This window comes from Lepisosteus platostomus, chromosome 25 (genome assembly GCF_059453375.1).
Source record: "Lepisosteus platostomus isolate fLepPlt1 chromosome 25, fLepPlt1.hap1, whole genome shotgun sequence".
Lineage (NCBI taxonomy): Eukaryota > Metazoa > Chordata > Actinopteri > Semionotiformes > Lepisosteidae > Lepisosteus > Lepisosteus platostomus.
In genome coordinates, this window is record NC_142635.1 from 15,715,192 (window position 1) to 15,741,594 (window position 26,403).

The 26,403-nt window shown below is 41.1% G+C and overlaps 1 protein-coding gene across 4 annotated transcripts in view; it reads left to right on the forward strand.

Annotated features, from left to right (window-relative positions):
• Positions 1-26,403, forward strand: part of grik4 (glutamate receptor, ionotropic, kainate 4) — a 307,117-nt gene that overhangs the window by 213,345 nt on the left and 67,369 nt on the right. For 3 of the 4 annotated variants that reach the window (XM_088619595.1, XM_088619594.1, XM_088619596.1), the window contains 2 exons: positions 4,076-4,254; positions 10,467-10,520. In XM_088619595.1, the coding sequence (XP_088475721.1) occupies positions 4,076-4,254; positions 10,467-10,520 (233 nt within the window). The remainder of the gene's footprint in view (positions 1-4,075; positions 4,255-10,466; positions 10,521-26,403) is intronic. The other variant, XM_088619597.1, reaches the window with a different exon arrangement.

The window sequence follows — 26,403 nt, forward strand, 5'->3', positions numbered from 1 at the left end:
GCAGCCAGATGTTACTTACTGGGCGTCATGTTAATAAGCTCTTTGAAAAGAACTGAAATCTCATTTATGCAGAGGCAGCCTGTCCTTGATTTCAGCCATCAAATTTGTGTTTTGTAAGTTTGTCACTTAAAAATTAAAAATTATTGCACGTGCTGTTCTGTGTGAGACATGGAGCAGTCTATGAAAAAAGCCACTGTTTTTCGCCAAACAGCAATGTGAACGAGCCAGCAAACGATAAGAATCCTGCTCATACAAGGTCTCAAACCCAGCCCTGGAGGATTTGGTATCTACTGTTTTTTCCAACCTGGTTTGTCAATTAATCGGATAATCTGCTATATCCTGTGTTAAAGATGTTTTCTTTCTGTTAGTTTTTTTACAGTTGATTTCTCTATTATTTGCTACACTTGGGTACTGATGCCAATATTTCACTCCATTAAAGGTACTGTATGGTTACTTATATACTGTAGCACCTCACAACCTACAGTACTTTTATTAAATACTTAATAACAATAGAAGCTAAGTAACCGAAAGCCTCTTGGTTTCCTAAATATTTCCTCACAGATGTAAAGTGCTCAACTGATAATGTGTAGTGATTCAGATATCCTTCAGGTGGTAGTTGTGTATATCCTTACCCACCCTGTAAAGGTCCCCTTCACGGGAAGTCTCAAAAGAGTCCAGCAATTCTTTGCTTTTATTAGTAGCATTAGCTACTGTCTGGCTGTCTCGTATTAGCATACAGTCTTGATAGCAATAAAATAGATGAGTCTGGACGTTTATTAATCCCCAGCAGTTGGTGTCAACTCATGTGAGTTACTGTCAGGCCGGTCAGAGTAAGTGACAGGCACTGATTTTAAAGTTTTTTCGCTTTCTGAGCATCTACAGTGTGGAACCACATGGTTATGCCAATAAAGACCCTTTCAGTAAACCTCAAATGGGATTTTGCTGTGCTGTACACACCAGTGGTGTCAGAGTTAGATCATGCCTCTTTGCAATTCATGCAGAATTTGTTTGCTAATTGGGGCTTGAGTTTGTTATAAGGAGGTAGACCCTATGGTAAAGGCAAGCATGGAGAAAGTTATATGATGTAATCTCCTGCATTAAAATGCACAGTGAATTTCTCTGATCCAAGCTGTTAATTGATATTTGCACATGATTATTGACTAGTGCTGAAACAAGCTCAGATCGACACAGAGGGCATAGGAGGCAGGAAATCAAGTGTTGCATGCCTCAAAGAGCCTTAAACAGGCTACTCTGTCATTTAAGATGTGCCTGTCAGCTTGAAGGACGCATGGTGATTAATTGAAAAATATAGTAAACCTGTTATTTTGTTTTAAATCTGTTTTTATACAGGAGTATACTGTGGAAAAATCACAGTTAAGTGTAATAAAGCAAAGTGAAATGGTGGTAGAACAGAAGGAGGTGTAGTAAGATGTAATAGAAACTGGGGGAAATTGTATCAGTGTACAGTACATTTGCGAAAACTGCTAAATCAGTGCAGATTTACCGTGTTAGACTTTCTTATCAAGGATTACAATATGATGTTAGGAAGAGGCAGTGCAGTCAGTCCCAGTTCCTGTGCATTCTAGTTTTCCTCATCACACCACAAATAAAACCATATTGTATCCAGTCTATTTCAATGCAGCTGGAGTCGTGTTGGAGCTGATGTCTTGTGATAGAAATGAAGAGATTGAGAGATGAGGCATCAACAATGCAATGGAGTACAAAATGCAGCCGTGCCCCAACTGAAGTGCACTATATAGATCTCTAGTGCATTGACACCATAGTTTAACTGCACTGAACTCACGCTACACTGAGCAGTCTGAGAAAAAAGAAATGAGATTGAATGCAGAGTGACAGCAAATGGAAACTGTTGGCATTAGTGCTTCTGGCAAAAATCTGTCTCAGGTTTTAAAATCTTGTTGAAAAAATGTTCATTTGAGAAGCTTTTAAAAAGTAATTTAGTCAGCTCCCTGTGTTTTATTGCTGGCCTAATCTGCTTCATTATGTCATATTGCATTGATGTCTTTTCTGCTGTGCTGTTGCTGGAGTGAATTTTGAAACTCTATGGTAGTTCTTTTTTCTGCAGGTTATGAGGTTGCACTTCAGCAAAAGAGCAAGACACGTTTGTGATGCTAATACTTGCTGCAGTTTCTGAAGTGTATCTTTTCTTGAACTGAAGTTATGTACAGTATGTAGGCTACACTGTGTGGATTCGCCCTGTTTTTTACCCTGACTGGTTGTTGCCTGTTACATCAGATAGAGTCCCTTAGGCAAACTGTCTTAAACACGAATTCTCTCTCAATGGAGTCAGTTGGTTAAATATATTTAAATAATATACCTCGTATGGATGGGGGTTGAGAGGGGTGTTGTTCGGCATCATAGCTGTACAACAGCTGTTTCTATCAATAGCTGCAGTAGTCTGACACTGTGATTTACCTTAGAACCTGCCAGAACACAGCATCCGAGCAGCACGCTGTTGTGTTAACAGGCAGGGCCTATTGCAAGAGCTCTAAAACAGCAAGCAGAACCGTCTCTCCCTCATGTCCTGTTGCGATGTAGCAGGATCCTAGCACAGCAGAGATATTGTAGGGTTGGTAAATATTCATGAACAGAACAATAAAGAAAAGAAACAAAGAACCACTCCAAAGACCTCTGAATCTTGAGCCTGCAGCCCCACAGCTCTGCACAAGACACTGGCATCAGACACATGACGGTGGCATCAATGTGGGTTGGTTTCGTATTGGCTTTTGGAAGAAGTATTGGCTTTTTCCACACTCCCACAACCCTTTGTGTAACGAAATACCCCCTGTCCTATGTTTCAGAATCACTTCCTCAAGAAGTTTCCATCTGTGCCCAGCTGTGGTCTCTGTTTCACTTTATTTAGAATGATTATTTGAGTGACTAGATGAAGACTCTGGCACAGCTACTGTATGCTCTTTGGTGCCCTAGAATGAATTCTGATTTTTTTTTACCTGTATCTTGTGTATCATTGTTACACAATTGTGTGGTGCTAAAAGGCAAGTCTTTTAAATTAAATTAGATTGAATTAAATCACATACCTCAAATTTATGGAAATACAACCCTCTAATATCTTATTATTGAACATTTTCATCCTTAATGTTTTGTTTGTTTGTTTTGAATTGTCTGGAGGCTAATGGTTTACCATGTTCACATGCTGTGGGTGCTGGTGAGTTCCAGGATGAGCTTTCTGAGAGGAATTGTTAACTGACTAAGTCAGCTGTCGAGTGCACTACAGCAGGGAGTACACATTGTTGCACTGCCTTTAACAGCTTCAGTCACTGAAATTATCTGCAACAAAATTTCCTTTTGCTCTTACCCTGCATGTTGAAAAGATATTGCAAGTTATTGCTTTTTTTAAATTAACTTATTCGTGACTGTGTGTCTCCTTCAAGCATAGGAATAGAATGTGTTGATGGTTTCTTCATTACTGTATATTGAATGCTAGGTTTCAGAACTGAGACCACGGGTTAATTGGTTTGCTACTGTTATAAAAGATAAACTAGGGCATTTACTGGTCTTCCTGTGCTCTACCTCAAACAGTGTTTCACACAATGGAGTTATGAACTGTACTGTTCAGAATGAGACAGACTGGCACGTCCTTTTACCTGAGGAGTTTGTGTGCCCACCTCAACCCACTCTCCTCTGGACAACGTTGTACACTGGGGCCACATGTTTTATTATGCTTCTCATTCCTTCCTGTTTGCTGCTAAACAAAAACAACCAGGGGAGTTTAGGTCATTAAAAGTCCATGTTCTTTTCACATCAGACAACCTCAGTGTATCAGCACAGTGTATCAACAATAAATCATTTAACCTCCCCAACTAAAGGCCGTGTGATGCTCATGAGTGTAGACTGCAGTGTATCTCACCCTTCACTCTCTTTTGTTCTTGTCCTAATGGACTTTTAACTGCCCTTGAAAAAATAGGCACAGTGCATATATCTATTTCCTTGTGTATACTAGCAAGAAAATAGCTATATATATATATTTTTGCAGGGACCATTAGAAACAGGAAAATATCAGAAAGAATTGGGTCATGTCTGTCCTCTCTTCCAGGCCTGCTCAACCTGGAGCGCTTGTTGAGACAGTTCCTGATCTCCAAAGAAACGCTATCTGTGCGCATGCTGGATGACAGCCAGGACCCCACTCCACTGCTGAAAGAGATCCGTGATGACAAGACAGCCACCATCATCGTGGACGCTAATGCCACCATGTCCCACATCATCCTGCAGAGGGTAGGTAGGCCTGTACAGTTGTCACCACAGCTTTGCCAAGGGCTGGATTCTTCACAGGATAGGGTCCAGATGATGCCCCAGTCATCTGCCCTTTGGGACCAAGACTCTCATTCAGATCCAGTTTGCAGGACATCCTAGGAGATCACCATGCACAGCATGACCTGGCCAGAGCTTCTCTTAAATTGTTAGGAACAAAAAAACATTGGTTGATTTGTGAGCATGTTGTCAGATCAGAAGGGGGAAAATTCAATGTGACACAGACAAAGTGATTAATTGCTGTTAGCAGGTCATGTTCACTGCACCACAGTGGGTCTCATTTCTTTGTGTTAAAATGTGGAAGAGGACTGGCAGCTCACCTGTGTACAATTTGATCTTAGTTGGATTCACAATTTAATTACTTACTGAGAAAATACATTGTAATAAAAAATAGAAATTGCTGTTTCCAGTCCAAACAAGGTGACTTGGAAGAGCATTAAAGAGCAGGATGCTACTAGATCGATACTGTTACTCGTTAAAAGAGGAACATGCAAAAAGATTGGCAAAGTGGGTAATGAAATTTGGCACCAGCTCCAAGGTTGTAGGATTAATCTTGATGTGACTTTATGAAGCTTAAACTGTCTTTAATTCCATGCCTTAGCTTGACCCTCCTCCCCTGCTTCCTTAACTAAAATTCTTTTTAAGGAATGCTGAACAAGAACCATCAGTTTTAATGACTAAATAAGAGCATGATTAACTCTGAGCTTATTATTGATTTTTTATTTCCAGAGAATGAGGATAACATAGGAGGAAAAAAAGATGCTGTAATACAGTTTCGTACTCTAAAGAAAGAGATGGCATAATTAAGTACTGTACAAGCCATAGACAAGTGATTGTTATTCCATTGAAATGACCCCATCGCGCCACCCCAGCTTAAATAAACTGCACTGTAGTGTGGGCATTGCTGCTTCAAAGTCCTTGACTGAGTTGACAGTGACTGTCACAGGATGGCATACATGTGGTATCATTTAGATTATTCACAGTTTGTGAATTGAAGGTGCTGTCATGAACAGTTCTTTCCGGGCCCTATGCAGACGACACAATCCAGAGAAGTGAGGAAACACTGGGGGAAAAGTCATGCAGGAGACGGGAACGGAGACAGGGGGCGTGTCCTTGGTGTGCTGGTGTCCAGGGGCAAACAATCCAGGAAGAAATAAAAACGGGGAATCCAAAACACAAGCATAAATCCATGACCAGGCGATCCATCCAGGAGATTAAAAACGGGAACCGGGTCAGGACCGGCGGGGGGAACAGGAACAGAAAGTTAAAAACATAACGGAGCCAGACGTATCAGGACCCGGGCTCACATGAACCGTGAGTCGTTGTAGAGCCCCAATTATCGTCTGCGTCTGGCTTTAAAGGGGGAACAGGTGCGGGGAATGAGGCAGAACGAGGAAGGGCTGGAGCGCCCTTTAGAGGAGAGGTAGCAATCATGACAGGTGCAGTATGGTGCATGTAAGGTCACTGTGACAGGGTGCCTGTTATTTTTTCTAAATGAATGTTAAATACTTCAGTACTCCAATCCTCTACCCTTCCTTGTGAGTGTGTATGTGATACATATGAAGTATGAATGATACCCCTTTTTTTTACCCCAAAATCACTGCAGTGTTCCCCATGGGAGTTTGGTATTGTGTTGGGCTAGATAGCCACCAGTCACCTTTCTGTTTGTAGTTTCCCACAATACCACATCGGCAGTACTAAAAAACACTACTGACCTTTAAGGAAAAGGTTACTGGTAGGCCATCCATAAATAACTGATGTATGCTTATTTTTTCTTGCTTAAATGTATAAAAAGCCTCATATGACTTTGTTAAAGTTTATAAGTTTGTAACTTATTCTGAATGTGTATTAAGTTACTTTATTTGTTTAAAAAATGTCCACATCTGTGAAAGATGTGAGCAAGTCCCTTTAAGGAAGGATGGCCCTGGAAAGTAGGAGCTAAAAGGGACTGGGAGAACTCAGTAGAGAGAAGGTGCCTTGGAGAGAAGGTGGGCTGGGAGGAGCTTCTGTGAGGGGGTTATTTTCTTGGTAATCACTGTCTGAAGGCAATAAATCCAGTTTTGTTTGCATTTGAAGACTTGTTTTGGGAGTGTTTGTTATGAAGCCAAACCTAGTTGCTTGGCTAGTCACCCACCAAAATATTTTATATGAATTATTTCTGGCCTATTTTTAATATGATAACGGGATAGTTTATTTCCAGTAACTAAATCTAAATTCGTGGAGTATTGCCATCAGTATGACATCTTCTGTTGTCTTACAGTATGTGTTCTGTCATCTTCATATGTTCCAGTTTTAGGACCTGTAGCTAAACTATCATCAGATTGCAGAGTGTGTTTCACTGAGATAGTTGCCAAGCGACACCCTGTCCTTAGATCTTTTGCATTTTTGAGTGCAGAGTCTTTCGTGAATCTTTCGCAAGATTAATGTGTGTGGTGGGGTTTTGACATTGTCTATCTTTAGACACTGCAAGGAATATGAATTTACTGAAGTCTGTGCTCCTAGTGAAACACATGGAGACACACAATATCAACACAGTTTATAAGAGTGCAACTGTAGGCAGGGGAAGCACGGTGGTGCAGAGGATAGCATGGAGCCCAAGGGTGCTGTCTGTATGGAGTTTGACTGTTCTCCATGTGCATGTGCATTTCCTCCCAAAGTCCAAAAACATACTGGAGAGTTAATTGGCTTCTGGGAAAATTGGCCCAAGGTGTGAGTGTGTGCATGCCTGAGTTTGTCTCTGTCTGCACTGCAGTGGAGTGGCACCCACTGCTTACAGGGATAGGCTCCAGCTCCTCCATGACCTTAAACTGGAAGAAGCTCTTAGAAAATTGATGAATGCAATTGCAGGCAGACAGACAGGTCACTGTTCCATCCGTTCTGACCTTCCAGTAATACAGAACATGGTCACCAGAACATTTAAATGCATGTTTCATTGGCAATGTTGTGATTCAGAACATTGTGCAGGACATGAAATGTCAGCAAAATGATTCTTGCACATACTGTAATGCTCTTTGTTTCCTTCACATTATAATATAAATTGATGTATTTAAGCATTTCTGAAATGGCAGAAAACTAGAAGAAGTAATAAGCACCTTAATATAAAAAACATTCTCTTAGCCAATCCGTGCGTGTCAGAAATCCATATGCCCGCACAGTGACAGAGGAGTCCTGGAATTGCACATGGCAGCATATGGCTGTGTATGATTAAACTATTGCTTGTTTAATTCCTCATTATTCCTTGTGGAGACAGATTAATAGGCACAGTGGTGTTATAATGGAGGAAGTTATTGTGGAATGGCTGTTGTGTGTGTAATGTGGCAGACTGTTCCCAGTTGAGGTGAGCGTAAACCTTATTTTTGGGCAGCTTAAAGAAGTGCAGTTGGTTTTGAAGCCAGTTTTTGATGCAGAGCTGCAGGATGTTTGGTGCTGTTGTCTGAATGGGCTTTCTCAATACTTGACTCCTAAACCAGCCTGCAACATGAAGTACAGGGGTTGGTTCAAGTCTAGTCAGGTCTGCGGTCATGGTTTTATGCCGACAAGGGCTTCACCCGCAGCTGAACCCTGCTTTAGGACCGGCTGGTTATCTCAAACACATATTTAATGGTGGCAGCTGCCAAGCTCACTTCCCATTCCATGTGCAACAACTTTCATTTTCTCTTCATTTAGATATTTTGCAATAATATTTATTGAATTAGTGTTTCTAATTAAAAATACAACTAAAACAAAAATTAAACAGTTCTCACTGCTGCTTCTCGAGTTGTCCTTGAGACAAACCTTTCAGCTCTCTTCATTCCAGCAGCCATATCTTTGGAAATTGGGCCAATTTTCAAGGGGTCCAGGGGACCATTGAGCAGTGGTGTCTGAATGAGAAGCCACGTTGTTCTGGGCTGAAACCGAAATCTGCCTTCAAAGCCTGAAACCGTTTCTTCTCTAGCCTGCAAGTGAGACTTGCTTTCTGGAGTTAATGAAAGATTCTGATGGTCGTCGTAGGCCTTCCTTTTGCTCCCTGGTTACCATGGAGACTCCTGGGCAGAGCAGAACACTGCAGTCTTAATGGGAATGAGCTGCACAGCACAAAACGGGGTCTCATTCACCTCCCAGCATAAAATAGGGCTGTACCTCTGAGGTATGGGGGAATACGCATGTACTTCATGCGTATCCCCCCAACATTCTTTCTCTGCCTCTCATAGCCTCTCTGACCTTGAGTTCGAAGTGGAAAAGGAGTACACATTAAATCTGTCAAGTGGGCATACATCCAATTCATCACAGAGGTTTTTTTTTTTCCTTAGCAAATTAAAACCATGGGTCAACAGGCAATGCTATATTCATAAAGATCCGATAGATGCTGCAATGAAATGTGCAGAGAGTCTGCTTTGTGGTGTTGTTAGCTCTTGTTGCCTTATAGTCCTGGGTTCGATTACTAGAGTGCCTTCTGTGTGCACTTTGCATGCTCTTATGTCCATATGTGACATAAGCATGTGTGTGCCCTGCCCTCCCGGGGTTTATTCCCCCTTGTGTCCTATGCTTTCAAATTAGACTCCAGGTTTTTCTTGACCTTTACCAAGAATAAGAATGTTTCAGAAAATGGCTGGGCAGATCACCTGTTTCACTTTCGGAAACTGTGAAGTTAACAAAGTAATGAACCAAAGCATTTCCATCCTATTAAAAAAAACAGAGAAGCTGCTTTAGTTAAAAAAAAAGTATTAATTCTCTTTGGACACACTGTAAAATGCCTACGAGCCAGAACTCTTTCACACAGTTGAGTAAGTATACTTACTCTGATCCTAAGCCAGCATCTCTGCAGACCATGCAGACTGACAGAGCAATGTATTTCACAAAGTACTGACTTAGGGACTCTGTTCTCCAACTCACCCCAGCAGCCCACAAAGATCTAGTAATAGTACTGCCTTTTTGTCATGCTTCTCTTTTAAGATTTTAGCATCACTATTAAATCCTCAATCACTTGAAAATTGCTAACTGAAAAGTTATGATACTGTGAATAAATGAGACTCAGAGCATCAGTCTTTCAGGTTTCAAGTCTGAAACAGTTTCAGCTTTTAGGGAACAGGCTTGAGTAAAGGCAGGGTGGTCATAAACAAACAGAGATCAGCAGTTACTAGAAAAGCCCGGTCTTTAGAGACTGACTTTAATTAGAGGATTGAAAACATTTAAGTCCAAGCAGCAAGAAGAGAATACATCACTCTATATTCAACTAGAGGTGATAAAATGAGAGAGTTTATTCCCATGTGGATTCCTTCTGATTGTATACCAGTGAAATTATTTCGGTTTTATAGCTGAAATTGGAAACAAAGCATGTTTTGAATGAGTGTGCACATTATTTGAATGGAAAGCAAAGCTGGTTAATGGTGACACTGGCATCAGAAACCCTTCAGTCATTAAAAACAGGTCAGAGTGCAGCGTACTCTGTATTTTATGTCCTGTTTTGCACTTTTCTAGAGCTAAGGATTGAATGTTAAAAGAAGAAATTGATCCAGCACTGTCAACGCCACATTAACCATTCCAATAAATATATAGGAACATAATTAACTTTAATTGATAGAGGTATTGATTGCAGTTTTCAAGGGAACAAGATACATGAAGGCAGAACATGACGGAAGTTTTTTATTTGAAAAATGAAATGGACCACAAATATACAGTATAAAAATAAAGAGTAGCGAGGGGGATTTATTTATTTTTTCCTGCAAAAATGATATCTTAGTGGGGATCAAAATGAGAAGTAGTGCCTCACTGGAATACGTGGAACAGCCCCGAGAGACCACCACACAACAGGAGAATTACTGATGAATGCAGTAAGGGACAGAGGGAGACGTGGGCTGACCAGGCTTCTCTCATTTGCAGTCTTCTTCGGGATCTTACAGCGTTATTGCGAAGAAGGAATGTCTGGGCTATCTTTTCTTCCTCCAGGTGTTTTCTGGAATAGTTGTGAAGAGAGATGAAATAAAACACAGAGTCTTAAAAACATCGCGCAAGTGCTGTAAGGCATGTCCCTTTTGGGTTTGTTTGTGAGGGTCTTTTCCCCCAAAGTAATCCCAGTGCAGGATAATCCCAGCTCCTGATATTCCCTGTCCAGTGCCACCCACTCACGAGCAGACAGCATGTGACGAGCTGTTTCCAAAGCCACACTGATTCTCTTTCCTCTTGCTCTTCCTCCACAGGCCTCCGAATTGGGAATGCTTTCCATTTATTACACCTACATCTTCACCTCTCTGGTAAGGACACACAGGCAGCACGCTCTAACGGATATTAATGACATTGGTAATACTTTGCATTAATGGTTTCATTGAAATGATTCATATCCAGATGATTTATGACTTGTTAATGAGGCATTAGCTAGATGTTTTTGTCCGGCCTGTGGCTCGTTTCCTATTTGCTCCCTGGGAGAAAGCACGACGGTATGCAGGGTAATCGTGAGTAACGCCATACCCCATGAGTCATGAGGATAGACAGGAGCATGATCTCCTCCACCTCTGGACACTGGAGCAGTACAGCCAAAACATTTGGATGATCTAGACATTTACAGTGCTGTGAAAAAGTATAACATACTGATTTCTTCCATTATTTCTATTATTACACTGAATGTTTTCAGGTCTTCAACCAAAATCTAATATTAGATAAAGAGAACTCAAGGAACAAATAACACTTTTTCTTTTTACTTATTTCATTTATTTAATGAACAACGTTATCCAACAACAACTGGCACCATGTGAACAAGTAATTGCCCCCTAGTTAAATCAGCCCAATTAAAGGGATAATTTAGATTCAGCTGATTGAACACCACCTGGCTTGATTACAGCCAGCCCTGCTCAATATAAACCTCACTTATTTTGACCCTTACCGTCAGAGTCAAGTTGCCAGCACAAAGATTCAACAAGCACATTATGCCAGGATCAAAGGAAATTCCTGAAGAGATCAGAAAAAACGTTGTTGATATCTATCAGTCTGGAAAGGGTTACACTGTGGTTCAGTGGGACTCCACCAAACCACAGTGAGAGCCATCATCTGCAATGGAGAACACTTGGAACAGTTGTGAGTCTTCTCAGGAGTGGCCGGCCTGCCACAATTTCTCCAAGGGCGCAGCGTAAAATCATCCAGGAAGTCACAAAGGATCCTAAAAAACATCCAGAGAACTGCAGGCTTCTCTTGCCTCAGCTAAGGGCAGTGTTCATGACTCCACCATCAGAAAGAGACTGGGCAAAAATGGGGCTTCATGGGAGAGTAGCAAGGCGGAAACTACTGCTAACCAAGAAGAACATACTGTAAATGCTCGTCTCTTATTTGCAAAAAAGCACATGGCTAATCTCCAACCCTTTTGGGAGAAGGTTCTATAGACAGATGAGTCAAAAGTGGAACTTTTTGGACGACATAGGTCCCATTATGTCTGGTGTAAAGCAAACACAACATTCCACAGTAAGAACATCATACCCACAGCCAAACATGGTGGTAGTAGTGGACCTGGGCAACTTGCCATAATTGAAGGAACCATGAATTCTGCTCTGTGTTAGAAAATTAAGGAGAATGTCCGGCCATCTGTCTGTGAGCTGAAGCTGAAGTGTAGTTGGGTCATGCAGCAAGATCCAAAACACAAAAGCAAGTCCACATCAGAATGGCTGAAAAGAAGCAAAATTAAAGTTTTGGAGTGGCCCAGTCAAAGTCCAGACCTAAACCCAATAGAGATGCTGTGGCAGGACCTGAAACGAGCAGTTCATGCTGGAAAACCTGCACATGCTTCTGAATTCAAGCAGTTCTGTGCGGAAGAGTGGGCTGAAATTCCTCCACAGCAGTGTGAAAGACTGATATTGAATTATAGGAAGCGCTTGGTCGCAGTCATTGCAGCTAAAGGTGGCGCAACCAGTTATTAAGTGTGGGGCATTTTCTTTTTCAAACAGGGGATTTGGATGTTGGATAATTCTGTTTATTGAATGAATCACATAATCATAATAAAAAAGTATTATTTGTTCGCTCAGGTTCCCTTTATCTAATATTAGATTTTTAATGTTAGCATGCCCAAACGGGTTGGGCAACCAGTTGGCCTTGGACCCCCTAGAGGTTTTTTTCTCCTTACTAAGGAGTTTTTGGTTCCTCTCCTCTGTTGTCTTCTGGTCTTCTGTTCTGTATTCACAACATGTATGGTCACTTGCATTGTTTAGCGCCTTGGGGCAACCTTGTTGTGAAAGGAGCTATATAAAAATAAATTGAATTGAATTGTCTAAAGATCTGAAAACATCCAGTGTGACAAATATGCAATAATAGATTAAATACGTTACCCTGTAACATTTGAAACATTGAAACATTTGCAGCATTCCCATAGATATGACTTAGCTCTTACAGTTCAGTTGCATGACGATATTTTATGGAAATGTGCTGTTTGTTTTTGTGCCACAATATAGAAGTGCTATGTACTGTGTACTAAAGCACCATGCAAATGGTGTTGCAGCATTTTGTGAATTGCATCTTGTCTCAAGAAAAAAGGTTCAAATAATTATTTCTCTGGGTGACACAGTAGTAAAGCTGGGGCTTTGACCTGCAACATCCTACTAACAAGTTATTCTATTTAAATGCTGGTCCATCTTGCTTGTTTCAAACAGTTTGTTGTTTCTAAGAACAAAGAAAGTAATTACAGGAAACTAGCTCAGTGTTAGCATTCATAGTAGCAGCACTTGTTATGGTCGTGACCTATGGTTATGTGTTGAGAATGTTGCACTCTCTTATTTTAACCTAGTGTGTCTTTGCCATGCTGTGCAGTATACATGGGCATCTAAAATTGTTTTTTATACAGTGGGTCAGCATTGAGCTATCAGGGGAAGGTGTTGGATACTGGAGAAAGTGTTTTTAAGTCCATGTTTCCTCACATGCTGCTTCATTCTTCTGCAAGGTGCTGATGCTTGCTTAATAGTGACAGATACTGTCCAAGACAGAAGCTGAAAGATTACAACAAATGAGACCGTTGACATTTTTTTGTTCCTTGTAGTGTATTAGGCCTGCATGTTTGAGTCTCAGCTTAAGCCCTCACTGCAATCTGTAGCTGATTTTATTTATGACCGTACTGACTGTCAGGTAAAAAAAAAACATTCAGATGAATAAGTCCTGCAGACAGCGAGAGGAGAACTGAGTGCCTTCCTGTACTGAGGTAAATAAATGTGTAGGTGGAGCAGTAAAAAACAACATATAAGCCAAAAAATCCATGAAAAATTCATGATGTGAAAAATGGCTGAAAAGAAAAGGTTTAGTGCTCATTTCAGAAGGTAGGAAATGCACAGGTAAGCAAAGAAGGCTGTTGCTTTATTGGGTAAAAAACTATTTTGCTTATTCAATATAGAAATCCTCACATGTATAGTATGACACACAACACTGAGCAGCAATCTCAGTGATCTTTTTGCTTTTGTTATTACCACACAGACATTTTCATTCATTGCACTGCAGAACAGTTTGAAACCCCCATGGAGCGCCAGGCTGCACTTCTTTAACAGGATGAGTGGTTGCCCAAACGTGGAACAGTCCTTCATCATGAGCCTAAATAAAGCCCACTTTCGTGCACATCCCCCTACATCCCTCACATGTCCCACTGGGGCCGCATGGTTTTGTTTTTTTGGAAATTAAAACCTGGTGATCTAATGGCAGGAGAGGATTTTTTTTAATCGTTTTGTTGTCAAAGAAGCAAGATTGGCAGTGAGGGAATGAGTTTCAGCTCTGCGGTGCTGTCTAAGGGACGCCACAAGTGTCTTTCATCGTCCAGTCTGTCTTCTCTTTCAGGTTCAGGCTGACTGGTCTTTTTCTGGATGGGGACCTCTGGTTAGTCCAAGCTCAGTTCCGGAAACAGTGGTGTACAGAATATGTTTCAAAGTTCTTTGGGACGCACTCCATCGTTAATTTGACCTTGACTCAGACCACCTCAGTTACTAGGAAACAGCTTAGCTCTTTTGGAATGAGCTCCTGCCTTGTTAACCTTGCTTTTGTTAGGCATTTCAGAGACTGGTAAGAATAACTTTTCCTCATTAGTGCTTGTTCTGGTTTTGAAGTGGGTAAACTGAAGTGCCAGCAAATATCTGTGGACTGCAGGTATGTCACAGAGGCTGAGAGAGGAAAAGAAAATTGCGAATTCAATATAAGAGCTAAACGGAGAATTCAATTCCTGTTCATTAAATCTTAAAAGCTTCAGACCATTTTTGAACTTGCATTTTACAGAAGATAAAAAGTAGTGTCACATCACCTTTCCACTTTTACTGCTGGTTATCACGATTTCTTTACCCATCATAGTGATTTTTCATCAGGTCAGGAAAGAGCTGCACCAAATGAGAATGTGTCTGTAAAATACATTTCTTTTAAAGAACTATATTATGGCCTTCTGGCCAAATTTCCCATTGGCCCTTACCAATCATGGCCTCCTAATAACCTCCATCTATGAAGTGGCTTCCACACTGATGTGTGGTGAGCGTTTTGGCGCACTATGGCTGCCATCGCATCATCCAGGTGGGGCTGCACACTGGTGGTGGTGGAGGGGAGTCCCCATTACCTGTAAAGCGCTTTGAGTGGAGTGTCCAGAAAAGCACTATATAAGTATAAGCAATTATTATTATAATTATATTTCTCTTATAATTTTTCAGTGCCATCATCCAAAACTCCAAAACTGACAATACTCCTCCATTTGTATTTGTAGTTTTTGGAGAATGCCTACTCAAGAGTAGTCCTGAATGCACTAGGGACATATTTAGCATAGCAGTTGTTACATTCTGCAGTTTTAGATATAACTCTATTACTCCTAGCTTCAGAAACTGGTTGCCTTTGCATGTCGTACAAGGCTGTTGTTCTGCAGAGCATTTAAAACTGAGATGCCCAGCGGCTTGTACCAGGCTCCTTGCATTTTAGACAGATGGCGTTTTCTGCAGCGATCCGTCCAGTAGGGCAGCATTCTGTATGCATACAAAAGCGCTATGGGAGATGAAGAGCTCCGCTCTGCACTGTGGCCTCTTTTCAGAGATTACGCTCTTCAAGGCCTTCAGACCTAGTGAAGAAAATGCTCAAAAGGAGGAGGTGCCATTGTTTTCTGTGCTTTAGGGTCTTTAACTTAATCTGTAGAAATCTCTCTTAAAAGTAGTTTGGTTTTACACTGTAGTAGCCTCTGAGCATGTCTGTTGGATTGTTTTCCTTATAAAATAATAGAGTTAAAGAACTTAGATTTTAGAGAGTCAGCTATTGACTCTTTTGAGGTGTAGTATGAGATCTAGTGAAGGGACACATTTGGCCATTCCAAATTGTGTAGAATATTAGAACATAAGAGAGGTTACAAATAGGAGGAGGCCATTGCACCCATCTAGCATGTAGTTAGAAGCTATCTATGGATGTCATCTAACCGTTTCTGGAAAGAAGGCAGAGTATTAGTTTCAACAACATCGCTGGGTAGCTTTTTCCAGACCCCCACAACTCTTGGTCTGAAGAAATGTCTGCTTTTCTCAGTTTAAACCACACATCTGTGTTGTTTTCATTTTAGCCCTGTAGTTCATGATTCACTGCTGATCCTGAAGAAAACAACTGGGTTGTCAGTACCTGTGATGATATTGCATACTAGTGTCAGGTCCCCTCACAGTCCTCTCTGTGCCTGATTATAAAGATTTGTTTGGTCTGTGAGACTTGGCTCTTGGAATATACCTGGTTGTTATTCTCTGGACTGAACTGCAGTCTTTTTTCTTGTTACAAGACAACAAAAACTGTACACAGGATCATAAATGTAGTCTATACTATACATCCACAGATTCTGTGGCTTTTTGTTTTGCTACATTGTGTAGGAGATGTGTAGAAAGTTGAACTCAGTATTTCTATTTGAAACCATTATCTGTTATTAATATATCCTGTTGTCATCTTACCCTAATAGTTTTTTTTCAAGGTTCTGTAATTTTATATTTATAGTAGTGTACTTTTTCAGATGGGCTGAAGTAGCAAAAGTAGGTACAGTACCTGCGTCAGCATGCGTAGGCTGCAAAGGAGCAAGTGAAGGTTAATTCCATGCTGAAAAGGGAAGAAAAGAAACACAATGTTTTGTTCTAAGGAGCCTTCTTCCACACCCGCAGCTTTTTCAGGTGGTCTGAGTTTTTCTAAACGTACCTTTCCTCTATAATACTTTACTGTGATGTGCTGATAAAGGTAAAAAAAAGTGTGAACCTGTGGTAAAAGCATACATGATATGGTAAAGTGTATAAAAAAATGGGAAAAGAGGATTTACCACTCAGAGTATTCTTTTGCAGTTTTATCCTAAACTTAACAGATAAGGAGACACATTAAAACCAGCTCAACCAGTGTGCTTGTAACAATAGTAAAACACAGGTGTGTGCATTTTATTTCAGGCTGTCTGTATTTTAACAGTATTAAAGTAAAAGCATTCATGACTGCTTTGGTAAACGTCTCTTTTTCTGTTTTTCCCAGGACATTAATATGCCCCTGGCACTTTGTGATGGGTGTGTGCTCTCAGGAGGAGGGTAGTATTGAGACAATAATAATAATTAATAATTAATAATAATTGCTTACACTTATATAGCACTTTTCTGGACACTCCACTCAAAGCGCTTTACAGGTAATGGGGACTCCCCTCCACCACCACCAATGTGCAGCATCCACCTGGATGATGCGACGGCAGCCATAGTGCGCCAGAACGCTCACCACACATCAGCTATCAGTGGGGAGGAGAGCAGAGTAATGTAGCCAATTCATAGAGGGGGATTATTAGGAGGCCATGATTAGTAAGGGCCAATTGGAAATTTGGCCAGGACACCGGGGTGAACATGACAAGACCCATGAGTAAGGCAAGGCCAAGATCTAGAGTGAGCACACATCCTGAAACATGTCCTTCACCTCTTTGGGTTGACAGTGAGGTGGAGGCTACACAGGCATCATTAACAAACTCTTTATTGCATCACCTTGGCTGACTAAACCATTGACATTGACCCCCTTATTTACAGAGCTGCTCCAATTAAAGCACAAAGCAGCCCTTTAGAGCTTCAATCAAGGACACCTGATGGAAACACAGTCATCAAACAGATTATACACATGAAAACAGATGGCTGTATCTCAGTGAGCTTTTTCTCGGTGATAAAAATTGTAATGAAAGCTGTAAATCAAATGCCAGAAACTCAGTTGTTTTGTATAGTGTTCACTCAAGAATGAGAATGGCTGTAGTAATGATGGTAGATAGATGTGATGCTTTACTGCTCTGCATGAAGTCTGTCCTGATGAACATGCTGGATTAGTACAGTACTAAGATTTAGAACAGTCACATCTGCAGAGTCTCCTGAACACAGATAGTAAATAGGTGAATATTTTTGCACTTAAATGTAACAGTTTAAAAGGCAACATCCAATTACATGAATTACAGAAGCTCTGGAAATGCTGAACAACTAGTCTGCCCCTCTGACCTACAGAGGGGGCAGTAGGTCAGCAGTTTCTGGAGTCTGCTGTCTCTGACTTCAGATGAGCAGAGGTGACTGCTGAGTCACTGGCTGCCTGACATGAGCTGGTGTGCATGAAACAAACAGACATTGTAGCACAGCTTGTGGCAGAAGAAGCAGCTCACAATAATATGAACTAGTTTTTAATTATTTCAGTGTGAATATTAAGAACACGAACAGAGGGGCCATTAAGTGTGATTGCTAGGCGCAAATTGATCCAAGGACTTCCCCCTGCTGTTTCTTAAAGGATCCCAAGATACAGTCTTCCCCAGTATGGCTGAGCAGCATATTTCACACTCCAGCACCCTTTGTGTAAAGAAGTGTCTACTGTTCTTCTTTAGGTCTTACATACACTTCCTCTTCTTCCGTGTCTAAATTTTGTGAAGGGTGCACACAGATAAGCATCTGCCTGAAATCACTCAGATCTTTTTCATTTTATAAAGGCTGCACCAGACCCCCCCAGACTTCTCTGGGTTTGTAGAAGTCGCTGAGTTAGTAATGCACAACAGCTTCCCCAAGTCACCAACATCAGGTCTATGGCTGTTACATGGCACATATATATCCATTTCCAGGCATTAATCTGCAAAGAGAAGACTGATAAATGAGCTGCCACTCTATTATGTGTGCATAATTTTTCTCAAATCGTTTGGAGTCAGTAGTCAAAGAAAGACTTTGCAAATGATATATAAGTTTATTGCTGTAGAGCCAGCTGCTGTTTTTCAAGTGGTTTTTTTTGGGGTTTGTTTTTTTAATGTAAATTTTTCTGAGATGAATTGTCTGGCATGTTCAGTTGATTTAACTGCAGACAGGGAAAGAGAGGACGCAATTCTTCTTCAGTCTCAGGAATTCGATTTCAAAGATGCTGCCTAACTCACTGTCGTTCTAATGTAGGAAGAACTTTCCAGCGGAGTGTACCAAAACCTTGGACTGGCAATGAATGACAGTTTTACTGGTTTCCAAGTGTCTCTGCATTAATTGCAAGAAAGCACTGAACAAGATTTTTTTTTGTACTAACAGAAGCTGAAGACATGCCGTTATGGAAAGCGTGGGTCCCAAAATCTCTAAATCCTATGTTGAAAGTTAAAAGGTTCTCTTCTTGATAACAGGACTCTGAACTTGTGTGGGCTATTCCATTATCTGCTGCCATAGCTTTTCATTTGTGATCTTCTCTAAAAATCTTACTTGCAATTCTTTGTTTGTACATTAATTTATAGAGAAATGCAGTGCCTGAGTGCCTGCTGCTTCCCTTAGTTATAAAGGTTATTCTACTCCCAAGCCATTCAGCAGAATTAGAACCAAGATTCTGCATTTTGGATTTGTTTTAGACACTTAAAATTCAATTTTCTGGGGGAACAAATGATCTTGACTTTCCTATGGAGCTCATGAAAGGCTGTGTGATCGATCATCTGAGATTGTGGGCAAGTTAGAAACTGCTCTACCCAAAGGAGGAGTAGAGTGCGATGTCTGACCCCATTCAAATCAAGATGACTGACTTGTGTGCTTGAACTGCCTGGCACAAATCACCAGCCAGATTGGGATGTTTCTTTATGCGTGTTTGCATAGTTTCGCTTGTTTATTCATTTTTATTGGTTCAGTTTTTATTTAGGATCGTGAAGAGACGAGGGGGACAGAAGCAGAAATTTGAAAAGACCTTAAGACATCACTAAGATAGTTGGCTCTGGTTTCTGCAGATCCTGATGCACCCTCTTTCTATCCAGCTCACACCACACACATGGAGGTGGACAGGAGATGTGGGGGCAACAGATGTCCCAATCTTCCTGAACCCAACAATTACTCCATTCTGCTGTTCTTAAATTAATAATCTGAATTACTTTTAGCTTTTTTAATCATCTGAGATAAGGCTTTTTAAAGCGACTAAGTATTAACTAAGCTCCTTTTTGGTGTTTGGCTTATCTTTTTTATCTTTAGTGTAAAGGCAGAGTAAATATATAAGAAATGTTACAAATGACAGGAGGCCATAGAGCCCACCTACCTTACTTGATAAATTAAATAATTATCTCTGAAAGTAAGCTACATCATATCTTTCAATTTTTTTAAATTGGTGCAGGAACTGGGAATTTTTATGCTCAGAAAGTTTTATTCTGTTGGTGATGCAGCTTTTTCTCCAACCCCATCTATCACAGGATGAAAAGTCTGTGTGAAAATGGCTTTAAATGGGTAGTAATCTGAATAAAACTACTATTTTATCATCAAATGCAGGAACCCTTTCACTACCAGATTCATAGTTTTAAAAAGGTACATTTAAGCATGTTTCTGCATAGGATAGTCTAGGAAATGCTGAAGAAAAGTTGTAAATTGACCTTCAAAAAGATACCTCTGCATATATTTGCCACACAGTAGGACCATCACACTTACACATCTGACATGTTGACTAGTAATGAAATAAGTAGTCTGCTACTCTGATAGCAAATTAACTGTACACGATTTTCAAAGAGCAAAAAACTGCTTACGGTTTTCTTTGAGATTTGAGGATATATGCAGGCAATGTATTTACTTGGAAAATTATTTGGACTTTTAACGAAACTTTCATTCTGCGCTGTGTTGTGCTGGAGCAGGACACTTTGAAAGCAATTACCTTTGAGATTCCCAATTACTTTATGGACCTGCTCTTCAGGAAACCCCTGCACTCTCAGACGTCACTCTCCCACGTTTTGTTCAGTCTGTGAGTATGCGACACGAGTATGTGTTGGTCCCATGCTGCTGAGGCGGGTTAAACGAATGACTCCATTTCTGCCTGCGCTCGATAACCCATCCGGCGAGAGGAGTGAATGTCATCTGAAGGTTAGGCGAGCAGAGATCGGTTCCTGGCATCAGTCATTCTGAGCTACTATGGGAGCCGCTGACACATTATAGTGATCGAGCCCTGACATTTGTACCACTTGTTTTGTTCTTTACGTGTCATTTACTCGCCGTAAACGTATGATCTTTCTTGTCAAAGCTGTCAGTATTTCAGATTGCACACCACACGCATGCTATCTGGATGGTGGACGTGAGCCCGGTGGATGCAGGCCAGAACAGTCTTGACGTAAACACTCCAGACCCCAACATGACTCCAGCCAAAACTGTGATCTGTTGTATGTGCCTTAAAAGACAGTACGGGGTCTTACGTAGCAGTTTTAACAAATTGATTTAAAAAAGAAAAGTAGAAGAGATAAATCTGTTGTTTTTAAGCTAAGAGCTGATAATTTCCCATCAGAGACCGAGTACCTGCCGTCTGCTCGATATACATAATACATGAATTAAGACTATAATTGCATCTCGAGCTGTTTAAAAAAAGTGTCGCAATTCATCATCCTGACAAGAAAAAGTCAGAACTGAATTTTATATGACTCTTGATAGTCTGTGTAAATAATCAAATGCAACCTGCCTTCCTCACCCAGGGAAGAGGTGTTTTCAACCACCAGAAACTAGAACGGATTGAAACTTGAAAAATAGATTTATGAATAGCACCAAGAAAGTATTTTGGGGGAAAATGGAATTTTGTTATCCATGTGTTTCGTGTATGATAATAAATGCTTGTGTGTACACAAATGCATCATTTAATAGTAACAAAATTTAATTTTATTGGTGCTCCAAGTTGAAAGAAATGTAAATTTTACTGTAACTTCATTATCTTTCTCTCACAGATTAACAAGCAGACGTGTTTCAGGTGGTTTTACCCTTACTGGGGTGTCTCCGGACAGTGCGACGCTCCCATTCTGTGGGGTTCCTCAAGACAGCAGAGCCCAGCTGCGTCCTGTGTCCTTGTAAAACAAAGCAAAATGTTTTTCTTCAAGCTGTTTAAAACAGCAGCCCTTCTGTCTCTTTCATCACAAGAGTGAAGTACAGAGAAGTCAAAGCAAATCATATACAGTACATCCACTGACCTGGTGGTGACCAAACCGAGTATAGGATGCTCTCACTGAGAAATGTCGTCTGCTTCCACGTTTCTTAATTTGCTTCATAAGGCTCTCCCCTGGGAGGCATTTATTGTGAGATGCTCCTGGCCCTGCTAACATCTCAGACTGCTGACAGGCTTTGGCTGTTCCAGCTAACAGCCCTGAGATGATCCTCGATTTTTCTTGCGTTGCCTGAGCTACCTGAGAAAGTGCAGTGCAGCCATACACCAGAGACAGGGATTATACTTAGCAGAAAACTAAGACAAATGAAGGCGGATGCTGATACTCTTTCATGCTCAGTGAAGTCTGACTGATCCCAATTGACGATACTGTGTCAGTAAAATCAGCTTTTAACTGCTACAATTATTAAAGATTTGTCAACTTTACAAATTTAAAACAAGGCATGGATTAGTTGGTTCAGAATGAGTTCAAATGGCTTTCTTGTACCCTGCATCCCCTGAAATCGATCATTAATATATTAATACTTGCATTAGCTGGTATTGACCATTACACCGGATAAAACTCATGTATGTCTCTTGATTGTGTTGCAGTGGTACAGTAAGTTTAATTCTTGTATAAAAAAACTTTGATGTCAACCAGTGACTTTGCTGTGTAAATGCAGAAATATTCAGCCTCCATCCTTGCATGTGTGTAGATTTAATCAGCTGTAGTGCTCTGAACCCTGAGAGTATGTTGATTAATTTAAGGTAAACTTAAGTTAATTCTTAAGACAATAATTTAGCTTAAGAATTTTCACTGTATTTCTTAAGAATTTTAGTTACTGCGCTACTGTTGAGCCCAGAGACACTGAAATCAGTTGTGTAATGCTAGCTGTGTTAAACAAGGTAGGGAGGTTCAGAATATTATGCTATAATACACATTTATCTTTTTTCCTTTTTTTAAAATGGATATCCTGGAAGTGATATCCCAGAACAGAGGTCACGTTTTTGTGCCACCCATGAACCCCATAATATGGTGTGAACACAAAACAGAATTAAGACTTCAGTGCCACCTCAGGACCTTACCTGTAAACAGTTGGTAAACTTTCACATATTCAGTATTCAGCTGAAAATACAAGGCCATTCAGTTACTGTCATTCAGCTGTGAAACTGCCATGATTAAGTAGGGAGGCTGAGGCTGTCATTCAGGGGATTTCCTGAAGGCCATATCCATAAAGCAATTGGGAATCTCAACAGTACCTGCTTAGTCAAGCACAGTTCTTTGATTTCAAAGCAGCAGTGATAAAAAATACAATGTGTGTAGGATTGTCATGATGTTGCTGTAAATTAGTTGTCAGCAATCGATAAACAGAGCAGTTTTTCTCTGCACTCTGAAACCTGTACCTTAACTTCTGATGCAACAGAGCTCCAAGGTTAATTTTTCATGTTCAACACTGTGACCCCAGTTGTCATGAAAGAACTGGGCTGCAAAAACAGAGACAGACATAAATATTTCAGCATGCTCTTTCGCTCTCTCCTCCTCTGTATTCATGTCTTTGCTAGAGTATTCTCATTCAAAGAGGTTGTTAATTAGTAATTCGCTGAAGGATTGTACTGCACTTCTGTTCAAGATTCTGATGTATTGCGGGTTTTTTTTTTTTTACTTTTTTGTGTCCTGCTGGGACTGGAGTGACTGGAATCAAGTTATCATGTGCTCAATTTTGTAGAAAAATCTTGTAGTTTAAAATATTAATGAAGTTCCTCCTCAGATCACTCTTGCTTGAGTGCATGTGGAGCTATAATGCATATTGTAGATACATATTATTAGGGCAGTGAGCCTTAAGTGGCACAGTGCAGTTTAACGTGACACTACAGGGCAGTCAGGCATGAGTGACTCAGTGTAGTTTAACTTTACACTACAGGGCAGTGAGCCTTGAGTGGCATAGTGCAGTTTAACATCAAGCTTCAGGGCAGTCAGGCATCAGTGGCACAGAGCAGTTTGGCACAAATGTCTATACATTATTTTATGTTTCTTAAATTATAGTTAAGGGCCCCTAAAGATCAGTGCAGTGATGTATGAAAAGCTCTCAGTTAGGAAAATGTCACGTTTTTCTCTCACTTTCTCGTTGTGCTCGCACCTTGTAATGTACGCTATCTTCATCCACTCCATAATCCCATGCATTACTTTTTAACGTGTATTTGCTAATTATGGAGTACATTATCTCAGGGTTTAGCACCCGCCGATACAATCTGCTTTCTCTCTATTTTTATATCTTTCCCTGGCAGCCTCCTTCAAACAGTTTGGAACCTTGTCCTTTTGTACCGGACTGTTATAAAGATATAGGATTGTTGCCCTTCTCCTCAGGAGGAAAGCTAGTTCAGGGTGAGACGGGAGAGCCATCAAGCTGTCTTGGAGATCTGATAGCTAGAGGTCAGAGAGGGGCCTCCCGAGGGAGCTCATTATTGGAGCTACTAGCAGTAAACTCTTTTCACACAGATAAATCAGGGGAAAGATGTGTTGGCAAAAAAAGAAAACTAGCCAGAAGAGACTAAGAAGATAACAACAATTACAAAGCAACACAGCCAAGAATCAATCGGTCATGAGCAGCAGTCTTAGCTCACAGAATTGCTGTCCTGTTTATGTTGGCTGGCTTATAGGTGACATTGCATTAGGCCTGTTTCTTACTTCAGCATTTCATGGTTAATGGTGATGGTCTGGACAGTCGGCTAAGGGAGAAAGACAGGTGGCTGTACTGGCTGAGGAACAGGACAAGTGGTCAGTCTGGTGGAGCTAGTGAGCCTTGCTGTCCTGGTTCTTTTCTGTCGTTCACAATTCAGTACAAACAAAGTAACACTTGTATCCCCTTGCAACAAAAGCAAACTGCTGATTGTCACCTTTTAAGGAATGTATTTTTCAAACCTCTGTAGAATGTGCATCTAAAAGCTTCCGAAACAATTATTTTATTCAGCTGGACTGGTTGAATATTAAAAACCGTTGATGGAAAGCTATATGATCTAATGAAAAAATAATGGCACAGCATTGTGCCACAACCTGCCAGTATGTTTTCTGATAGCTTTCTAAAGGCCCAGTAAGATGTACCAGACCAAAAAAAAATGGTGAGAGAGAGATAAGTTGACTCCACACTTTCAAGGATACCTTGTAGTGAACTTTCAGTAGAGCCCTAAATGTTTCTTCTCTGCGACAATTCTGCACTTCTGCTCTCTTGCACTCAAATATATACCAAATATTTGGTTTGCTGGACTTATTGCTAGCAAGCAAACTAATAGTCCATTCCTGGCTTCCTCCTGTTCAGTTATGAACCTCCTGTATGCCCTGGCATAACTAGATGCTTGTGCATTATGTGCATGCATGGATGTTACTTTACTGTGACTCTTCACAGCCAGCATCAGCCCTGCTGCGTCTTTTGTCCTTGACTCATGGGAAGAGGCTGATGATGTGGTTGGTTGGTACAATTGTCAGGTGGTGGTGGCAAGCTTGTATAGCAGGTTCTTCAAAGTATTAAGGAGGAAGATATGCAGTCCCTGCTACCAAGTTTGTCCATCATGTGCTGTTGTTTCATGTTCAATTGCCCATTGCTCTGTATTGCACACGAGCTTAAGGTTGACAGTCCGACACAGGTGAGTTTAAGTCTTCTAAAAAGTGCTAGGGATGCAAAAAGAATCAAATGGTTATCACAGTAGTTTAGGCTTAGTAGATGGGAAGTCTGTGCGACTGCATTACTGCCACTATGCGACATTAGCACCATGGCTCTTTAGAGAGATAGCACTGCTGCCGCATGTGAAATAGCTTTTTCTTTTTAAAGCAAGACATGGACAGATTTACATTGAGGTAAAGCTGAGCCGTGGCATTTATTCGTTTATTTTCAACACTCAAGGTGCTACATTCCCCATTTGAGTTATTTTTATGGAATTTCTCTTGAGCTGCTGTGGATCTGGTGGTGCACAATGACTGGTGTGTGTAACCCTAGTGGCGCTTTACTTCGGGGTATGAATGATGTGAGACCACTCCCCTCTGTGTGAACTACTTTGGGGTCCTTCTTGACAAGAAGTGCAGTAAAAAACGAACGTATTTTATCAGATTGAACTGCGGTTGTAATACCTGCTGATGTCTTCGTTGGCATCTTCTGCCAAGTCAGCTGAAAATCTCACGCGGCTGGTGCCCTGTTGCTTTACGCCGGAGACCCGGGTTTGCGCCCCAGGTGTGCGGGACGGAACGGGCGGCAAGGGGTACGACACCGCGCGGAACCGCGACGATCACGTTGGTGCCGTGACCCGGGCGGGAGAGTGGAGTGTCCTTCGCCGAGGCGAAGTTCAGCAGGGGAGGGTGCAGCGGAGCTGGTGCGGTGACGTCATCGACCTGCCTGCGCGTAGCAGGGACCTCAGCTGCCTGGGCTGAGGGTGGTCTCCTTTAGCTCACCCGGTTGGTTCTCTGTTGCGTTATGCCGGAGACCCGGGTTCGCGCCCCAGGTGGTGCAGGACGGAACGGGTGATGGGGGGACACGACACCCCGCGGAACCGCAACGATTACACAAGCTAGAAATGAGTCCCTTTCTTATTAAGAAACCTCCACGTTTTTAGCCTTTGACAAGCCCTTAACAAGTTGTTATAACTGCAGTTCTCTCTGCAGTAAATATTCAGAGGTGAAAGCATAAAAAGACTAATCAAACTCCAGGTAACCAATCAGTGTGTATTGTAGGGAATACTTTTGTTTTTGTGATGAGCACCTCATCAAAGCTGTGATTCATGATACAATCTGTATTTCTGAAACCATAAAGAAATCTTTTATTGCTCCCCAAGCAA